Here is an 8,905-nt window from a genome sequence, read left to right as displayed (position 1 = left end):
TAATCCCCATTTGTGAGTATAGAAACTATGGCCCAGAGAGGCTGAGAACCTTGTTGAAGGTTGCCCAGCCATCAGGAGGCAGAGCTGAAATTCAAACCCACGACTGACTCCAGACTACTGGTGCTGGTGCAGCAGCCCAAAGTACACATTGCAGGCCATCACTTCCTCCCTGGGCACCCGCAGGATGCTCACCTGTCCAGCCTCGTGTCTCACCCCCTCGCCTCCCGACCCGTGCTCCGGCTGGGTGGTGCCCACCCCCTGCTTCTGCATTGGGTCACAGGCTCTTCTGGTCCCCACAGCACCTGCGAAGGCTTCTCTCCTTGCACCTGTCTGTGTCCTTGTCTGTCTCCTCCCTCGACCCTGGCCTTTCTAGGACGTGTCTTATTTCTGCATTCCCGCCTCTAGTCCTGGCACATACTAGATGCTCACTAAATGGTGAGCAAGTAACTAACTTGGCTAATACATTAGGAACAACAGTGCTGGTTCTCATGGGCCATTCAGCAAAAATGTTTTGTTCATTTTTGCCCCAGCATCCTGCCTTAGCCCTCTGGGGCCCAGACCCTTGACCACTGAGTTTTCCAGGGCTAGGAGACCACAGCCTGAGACTCCCCTGAGCTCCTGCCGTGGAACTGGTGTCCTGGGCTTCCAAAGTCTGTTTGTGAGCTAACATTCCCATGTACCCACCCATGCACGAGAGAGAACGACATCTCATAATAATACAAGTCACGGCTTACTGTGTGCTCGCCGTATGGCAGGCTCCCTGACAACGCCAGTAGCCCCTTACATGCCCCCTCCCATTTGACCCTCAACAGCCCAGTGAGGTAGTTCTTTCCTCTCCTTCTTCGGTTCACAGATGAGGAAACCAAGGCATGCAAGGCTTAAGTCACTTCCCAAGTGCTTCCCACCCGCCTACATGCCCCTTTCAAATAAGACTGGACGTGACCGGCCTGACTCAGAGGAAATTGTCCATCTCTCCCAGGCCTTCCATGTTTCTGGAAAGTGTTCATTCATTCATTCATTCCACAATTAAATGCCTAGCTATGTGTGAGTCACTGTTCTGGGGAACAAGCGCTTCCCTCTCGCTCTCCAGCCATGGTCCCAGAAGAGGCGTTGCCATCATTCAGAGGTGAGACCAGCAATTATTCAAAACTGCAGTATCAATCAGAGAGATCCCAGAGGGCCCCTTGTCCCGTCAAGCCAGGCAGAGTCCTGAGAGTTGGGTCAGTGCCCCTTGCCAGGGGTCTCCAGCCCACAAAGTCACCATGGATACATGGGGGCCAGATGACTGCCTCACACCCCTCCCACCCCAGCCATTGCCTTGGAAGCTGCGGGAGCGAGGAGGAGCCCTGTGAGTCTGGAAGTACAGAGAAGACCCTGAAGAGCCAGAGATCTGGGGAGCCGATCTGAAGGACAGACCCCCGAGGGCCCTCCCTTCCTTCCTCCCAAAAATAACATCCTAGGGAACAGCAGGGTCAGCAGGGATAGGAAAGGTCACCTCGTCTTCCAGCTGGAAATGTCACCAATTAGATTTATTTGGGTCACAAAATTACTCTTTAAAGAGCAAAGTAGGACAGCCTGGAAGAGAGGAAAGAACACACATTCCAGAGGAAGACACGTGGGCGAGTTTCTCCGCTGTCTGGCTCAGTGTCTTGGAGAAATTAGCCAATGTCTCTTGGTCTTGGTTTTCTCATCTGCAAAATCGGGATCATGAAGCCTATCACACAGGGGCATTGGGATTAGACATAACATGATGTTTGCAAAGTACTCAGTCCAATGTTGGGCACACAATAGGTGCTTAATAAAGGCAGCTCTAGGTGCTGGTGCTGCCTCAGTATGAGTGTGAGAGGGAGAGAGCTGACGAACTTCCTCCTTGTTTCCCTGGCGCCAAGCCAGGCCCGGCGAATGGTCCTAAGATCCCAGACTCCACACCTAGTGCTGCTCTTGAGTCTTTAGCCTCCTTCCTCCAGGCCCCCAGCTGGGGCCCCCCCCCTTTCAGAGGCCCACTGGCTCCCCAGTGCTGCTGGGGCTCCTCCCTATGCCAAGGGGAAGTCTTCCCTTAACTGAGCGGAGACCTTAGGGCCCTGGAAAGCTGCCTTCTTTTAGCAGCTTGGAAAACCTGGAACACGCGCCTAACCAGGCTGGAGCAGGGAGGCAGCAGGACAATTGCTGGGGCCGAGGCCCGAAGCCAAAGCTGTGGCTGACCCTCCCTCTCACCCCCACATCAGCTAATCCTGTGGCCATCCTCCCAACACTTCCAGGATCTGACTCCCCGGCCCCGCTCACTGCCGCCTCCTGGGTCTGAGCCCTCATCTCTCTCCCCCCTGGGGTTTTGCAACGGCCTCTTGACTAGTCGCCCTGCTTTAGCCCTTGTTCCCTTCAGTTATGCTCAAGCCAGACTGGTCCTGTGAAAATGGAAGTCATTTCACAAAGATGGCGCCAAAAGCGGCGAAGGAAGCCGCTGCCTCTCCCAAAGCTGAAGCCAAAGCAAAGACTTTGAAGGCCAAGAAGGTGGCGCTGAAAGGCGTCCACGGCCACACACAAAAAAGATCTACACGTCACCCACCTTCCCGAGGACCAAGACACTGTGGCTCTGAAGGCGGCCCAATCCTCCTTGGAAGAGCGCCCCCAGGAGAAGCAAGCTTGACCACTCTGCCATCATTCAAGTTCCCCGTCCACCAAGTCCGCCACGAAGGAGACAGAGGACAGCAACACACTCGCGTTCATTGTGGATGTCAAGGCCATCCACACCAGACCAGACAGGCTGGGAAGACGCTCTAGGACGTCTCGTGGCCAAGGCCAACACCCTGATGGGGTCTGATGAGAGAAGGAGGCATCTGTTTGACTGGCTTCTAACTATGATGCTTTGGATGCTGCCAACAAAATTGGATTCACCATAAAGAAAGAAACAAACAAATGGAAGTCAGGTCCCATCACTTCTTTGCTCCAAACCCTCCAGGGGCTCCTGTGCCACACAAGGTCTCCCGTCCCCTTCCCCCGATAAGGACCTCGTCTCCTGCCTCGTCCCCAGCTCCTGCTCACCGGCCTCTTCCCTGCTGCTCCTGGAACACTCCCAGCCGAAGGGCCACCGGAGGACCAACGCCTGGAACGCTCTTCCCACAGGTTCCATGCCACATCCCTTATCAGACACCACTCCACGTAAAAAAGTAACCCCCTTCACTCCATCCTGTCACCCAGCATCTTCCTCCCAGCTCTTATCACCTCCTCTATCAGCCCCACTAGAAGACAGGACTTGGTCTCTCTGTTCTTGCAATGCCTGTGGTGTGCTTGGCACATTCAAGACCCTCGGCCAGGATTTGTTGCATGAATGAGTGAATGAATGAATGGATGGACAACTACTTCGTAAGGGCCGGCCTCTCCTGCTAGACACCTTCTAATCCTCGCAAGAGCCCCAGGCTGAGGGAGGTTAGGATCCTGCCAGAGAGCAGCTGTCCTTCTGTGGTGGAGCAGAACTGCGAGCCAGCTGGGCCTGACTCCAAAGCCTGTGGGCTCGCTTCCGGAGGGACTAACCTTCCTGGCTTCCCTCTGAGCTGGGCGCGTGGGAGGCACCGGGGGAGGGGGCTTGGGTCAAACACGGCTCTTGCCCTCAAATCTGGTGAGACAGAGACGCAAATGGATACATTTAAAAACGGGCCTGGCAAAAAGGCACCAATAAATACGTTTTGTTGTCGAACCGGTTAAGAGCCCTTACGGTGTGTGCAGACGTTTCTGTGGGGCCCGAAGAAGGCATCCAAGTTTGTTGGGCCAGGGGCGAGGAACGGGCTGGAAAAGATTTGCGGAGGGGACGTTTGGTTACCCGGTCCACCGACCCCATAAGACATTAGCCACAACCCTGCTCAGAACTAGCCTAACTGTCGTCTATGGCTCACAGTAAACCAGGAAGAGAGGAAGGAGGAGATGGCTGAGATAAAGTTAAACCCAGTTGAAGGCAACCTGCAGGCTGACGACCTGACGAGACCGCAGCTCGTTGCACGCTCTTTGTAATAGGTTTCCTTAGCCCGGGACACGCCCACAGCCAGGCAGTTCACCACACCCCGCAAGGAGAGAGGCGGCGCCCTCGTCCCCGAAAAGCCCGCCCAGCTCCCTGAGCAAGCGTGAATATTCCTCCCCTTCATTACCCTGAACCCATAGCAGCTGCTTAATCAGAACTGAGGAGCGCATTCGTGGACTTGGCTCCCGCTTCTCCCTTCTTGGCCATTGAATAAAGCTCGCGCCGGTGAACACCCAGCTTCGGTTTCCTTCCAAATCCTCGATACCGAACGGGAAAGAGCCCTTGGCGGAAGGGACGAATTGTGTGTACGGGGCCCCCGGGGGCCCCTCCTCGGAGCTCCTCGGAGTGTGGGTCGGAGCCCCAGGGCAGCGAGGTGAAGTTGCTAACAATTTCAAGTGGACCCTGAAGGGTAGGAGTTTGCTGGGAGCCAAGGCGCCCGGCAGCGGGCTCAGCACGGAGGCATGAAAAGAAGTCGATCTGAGAAAATGGACTTGGAAGAGCTCTGAAAGCCATGGCAGGGAATATTATTAGTGTTAGAACCCCCCAGGGAGGGCCCCGCCCAGCCCGAGATCAGCAGACGGTGCGGGGATGCGGCTCCATCCCTGACACGCCGCGCGCTGGCAGCAGGCTGGCGCCGACCCGACGCAGCGGCCTCGTAGGAGGGCGGCGCCGCGCCCAGCCCGCTCCGGCCCCCTGCCCGCTCCGGCCCCCTGCCCGCTCCGACCCGCTGCCCCCTCCAACCCGCTGCCGGCTCCGGCCCCCAGCCCCCTCGCCCTCCGCACCGCCGCTCGCCGGTGGGCGGGGCCCGAATGGCCTCAGCCGGCCCGGTCCTCAGTGACGTCACCACGAAGGCGGGGCTCAGGTTGGTGGGGCGGGGCCCGCACGAGGGGCGGGGCCCAACGAGGCTCCTGGCTCCGCCCCGAGAGGGGCCGCGGCGGGGAAGACCGGAAGTCCTCCCGCCTCCTCCCGCCTTCGTGCTCCTTTCCGCCCCGCCCCTCGGCCCCGTGGGCAGGTCGTGTCCCGGAAGTGAAGGGGCCATGTTGCTGGGTGACCCCGGGAGAGGTACCGGGCGAGAGGCGAATCTCGAGGAGTGGTAGCGCGCGCGGCCCGCGGGTGAGTGAGGGGAGGAGCGGGGCCGGGGGCCCGCCGAGCCTCCTGTCAGGGCCGCGTCCCTTGCCCCCGATCCGACCCGGGCCCCAGCCTCCGGAGGCCTCCCGGGTCCCGAGCCGGCCTGCCCCAGCCCCGGGGTCACCGCCCGCCCGCCCCCGGCTCGGCCTAGCCCCCCGGTTGGGGAGGAGGTGGGGACCGGCCGGGCTCAGCCGCCCGCTCGCCGGGCGACCTTGTCGTAACAGCCGTCGCGCGGCGGTGGCCTTTCTCCTCCGAAAGCACTTGTCCTGTTGGTGTTCTGGGCTCTTGTCTCCCGCCGCGGGAGGCCCTTGGGCCGAGGGGGGCCCTCCTGCGGTTGAGGAGAAGGGGACAGGGACAGCGGCTCAGGCTGGCGCAGGAAGTTGGCAGGGCCGGAGGCCATGGCTCGCTGACTTTGCCCCCAGAGTCCCGCTCTGTCTCCCGGTCACGTACTTCCCGCATTCGGTCTCTGCTCTTTATTTCTGAAACAGGGGGGTCACTCCCTCCACTTGGGGGCGTCGTGAGGATTCCCTCTTCATTCTGCTTATTTCTTGAGCCCGTGGTGTGCCGGGCGCTGGGCTGGGAAAGTTTGTAGGGCGCCCAGGAGTGCTGTACACGCGGGAAGGCCCCAGCGAACGGTGACTGTCCTCACAGGCCGCAGCCCCGTGACAGCTGTGTGCTGTGGGCCGGTGCTGCCCTCTGGGAGCTTCGGTTTCCTCCACTTAAAATGGGGATAACGACGACACTGGGATTGTTGATAGAATGAGATAGAATGAGATGAGTTGTTCCGTGGCCGCGCCCGGAACGTGCATGGTGGGGTGCACACAGTAGGTGTTCTGATGTTTCTCTTCTGAGCCCCGACCACCTCCTAGGTTCCTTAATTTAAATGTGAAAATGGGTGACACAGCACTTTCCAAGTGATAACCCTCTGTACTTGAGGGAGGGTTTATTGTTACTGAAGGAAGCTGGTGGCAGTTTATGTATAACTAAGTCCAACATTTATTAAGCACTTGCAAACCAAGCTGGGTGCTACTGGTAATGGCTGCGCTTGGTAGAGTGTTTAGTTTGTGCCTAGCGCTGATCTAGACCTGTTTGCATGTATTAACTCATTTAGTCCTCGTACCAACCATATGGGCAGAATACAGTTTTAATCCTCATTTTACTGATGAGGAACTGAGGGAAGCACAGAGAGGTTAAGAAACTTGCCCGAGGAAATCAGCTCATCAGTGGTGGTGCCAGGATTCAGGTATGGCTGAAAGTCCATCTCTTGTGGTGAAGTTCTCTTACAGGTGCTTTACATGTGTCCTCTCGCCCAGTCCTCGAAATAACCCTGTGTGGTGGGTCCTGCTGACATAGTATCGTCATCTCCATTTTACACAGGAGGAAGCTGATGCTCAGAGGGGTGAAGCAGTTTGCCCAGGATCTGGCAAGTTAATTGGCAGAGCCAGGATTCAAGCCCTAGCCCTTCAGCATCTCCTGTACTTGTGCAGGAGAGGGAAGCAAGGGGCTGGGGTCTATCCTAGCCCTGCCACCAAGTCAGAGTGTGACCTTGGGGGTCCCTGAGACCTAGATTAAGAACCTGAACTTTAGAGAGTCTCTCTAGGCCCTTCTCACATTTAATTCTGATTCTAGGCTTCTCTTTTTTCCCCTTCTGTTTATAGCGTGACGCCCAGCCCCTGCCAGTCCCCCATGGCCCCATGGAGCCGCGAGGCGGTGCTGAGCCTCTACCGGGCTCTGCTGCGCCAGGGCCGAGAGCTTCGCTACACTGACCGAGACTTCTACCTGGCGTCCATCCGCCGTGAGTTCAGGAAAAATCAGAAGCTAGAGGATCCTGAGGCCCGGGAGAGGCAGCTGGAAAAAGGCCTGGTCTTCCTCCACAGCAAACTCGGGGGGATTATTTAGGACCTCTCCTTTCCCCTCCCTTCCTGATTCCGAGGGAAAGAGGACAAAGGTGCCTTCCGTAGACACTCCTGCTCTCTCCCCACCCCTCACAGATGCAGTGAGAAGCCTCAGGTAGGTCCACCCTTTTCCCATAGGTTTCATTTTTTCTGCTGCAGGGGACCAGGGGAGGGAGACCCTTTCCTTTTAGTGACCAAAGTCCTTTAGTCACTGGAAATCGATGGGGGGAATGCAGGCGTATTAAGAGAGTATGTTCCCTTATTGAAAAAAATAGGCCCTGAGTTTCAAATCCCACCAGAACAGAATTCTTATCACCATTTTATTTCATAGAACGTTTTACGTATGAAAATGTTAGAAAAGACGTTAGTTAAACCTATTAGCGCTCAATTCCAAGCTGGCTCATTCAGTGGATTCAGTTATCTTGTGGGTCAGATCACATTCCCCAAAACATAACTGCATTCTGTTACCTCAGTCTATAGAGTGTGTCCAGGCTTCAGAGGATGGCCCCCGGGTTCAACTCCTGGCCCTGCTATTAGTAGTGGTGGGATTTGGGGCAAATCACTAACCCTTTCCAGGCCTCTATTTCCTCATTTGTAAAATGGAGATGATAACATCTGCCTCTTCAGGTTCTTATGAGAATTAAATGAGCTCTTGGAATGGTACTTGGCAAGTGGCATATTAGCTCTATTTACTCCTGATACCAGCATTATCAAGAAGTCCCCCTGTAGCCTAGTGACTATATTTAATTCCGCAGCTTTCCCTGAGGGCCTTCTATGGCCCCGGCATTCTGGTAGGCTCTGCGATAGAGGTGAATGACATGGGCCATCACGGGACTCGGTCTGATGCAGAGATCCCTGGGCAGCAATTCCAGTGTGAGCAGCTCGGCACTAGAGGGTCGTGTAAAGAGCTTGGAGACAGGGCTGAGGACATAGCTCTGCCTTGGGTAGGGTGGTGGCAGGGATCGCAGGTGGCTGTAGAAAAGAGGACATTTGAGGTCTGCCTCAAATGAGAAATAGAAGCTTGCTGGGCAGATGGGTAAGAATAAGCAAATGTGGAGGTGGAAACTGCATTTTGTAGTCTGGAAACTTGAGTCTGGCATGGCTAGAATGTCGCACCTGTAAGGCAGGTGGCCGCAGTTGAGGCTGGGCCGGGTCTGGAAGGACATTAAGTCCTCTGTTGAGGAGATTGTGATATTGCACAGTAGGGGACTGTCACAGCTTTGTAAGCAGGGGCATGATGTGGACCGGAGATCGTGGCATGAAGAATAAAGTAGTGAGAGATCCTAGCGGTAGCGAATCTGGCCACAGGAGATGGAAGGACTGACGCGGTGCGGTGGCCACACGTAAATACAGCGTGTGCAACAGTGACTTGGTGACCAGTTGGCTGAGGCAGGAGGACGAGAAAGCAGAATGGAAGATAACTGTGAGGTGCAAGCCCTGCCAGCTGGGTGGGGGGTGCTGAGGGAGTGAAGGCAGGAGGAGGAGCCTTATGTAATGGCTTTTGGTTCTCACAGCCCTTGGGTTGATTGGTAGCCCCCGTTGGGCAGTGCAGGACCAGGGCTGGGCGGATGTTCTGGGAGCCTACCTGCACAGGGAAGGGTAGCCGGGCTGGGAGTGAAGTAGCGAGTCACTGAGCCTCTGTGTCCTAATCTATTTGACTGTGGGTTAGGTTACAGGTTGCCACCACGGCCTCCTCAAAAAAAAAGTTATAAACCACTGTTACTGCAATAAAAAAAAAAGCCATAGGGTTAATAGCTCATTCCTGCAACAAATAGGTGTTGTGTAATTGTGTATCAAACACTGCTGGCCCTGAGGACACAGCAGTGAATGAGCCCAAACGCCCCCAAGAAGCGTATGGTCCAGTGGTTAATAG

The 8,905-nt window shown here is 56.1% G+C and overlaps 1 protein-coding gene, 1 long non-coding RNA gene and 1 pseudogene across 2 annotated transcripts; 2 read left to right on the top strand and 1 right to left on the bottom strand.

The window, feature by feature from the left end:
- Positions 1–2,281: 2,281 nt before the first annotated feature.
- Positions 2,282–3,121, top strand: LOC123289492 (large ribosomal subunit protein uL23 pseudogene; annotated as a pseudogene).
- Positions 3,122–3,528: 407 nt separating this feature from the next.
- LOC139045030 (uncharacterized) lies at positions 3,529–4,245 on the bottom strand. Its single transcript, XR_011502582.1, has 3 exons — positions 4,137–4,245; positions 3,710–3,780; positions 3,529–3,610 (listed from the first exon to the last, which is right to left on the bottom strand). It is a non-coding gene; the product is annotated as an uncharacterized lncRNA (long non-coding RNA).
- Positions 4,246–6,823: 2,578 nt separating this feature from the next.
- Positions 6,824–7,036, top strand: MIURF (mitochondrial elongation factor 1 upstream open reading frame). Its single transcript, XM_044779528.1, has one exon. It carries the CDS (start codon positions 6,824–6,826, stop codon positions 7,034–7,036), a length of 213 nt encoding a protein of 70 aa, XP_044635463.1.
- The last annotated feature ends 1,869 nt before the right edge of the window (positions 7,037–8,905 follow it).

This window comes from Equus asinus, chromosome 4, assembly GCF_041296235.1.
Source record: "Equus asinus isolate D_3611 breed Donkey chromosome 4, EquAss-T2T_v2, whole genome shotgun sequence".
NCBI classification, from domain to species: domain Eukaryota; kingdom Metazoa; phylum Chordata; class Mammalia; order Perissodactyla; family Equidae; genus Equus; species Equus asinus.
The sequence above is the reverse complement of the archived record's forward strand: the minus strand, read 5'-3'. Positions and strand labels throughout refer to the sequence as shown.

Bases quoted from the DNA above. Each gene is read 5' to 3' on its own strand.
- MIURF (XM_044779528.1), top strand. From the start codon at position 6,824: ATGGCCCCATGGAGCCGCGAGGCGGTGCTGAGCCTCTACCGGGCTCTG.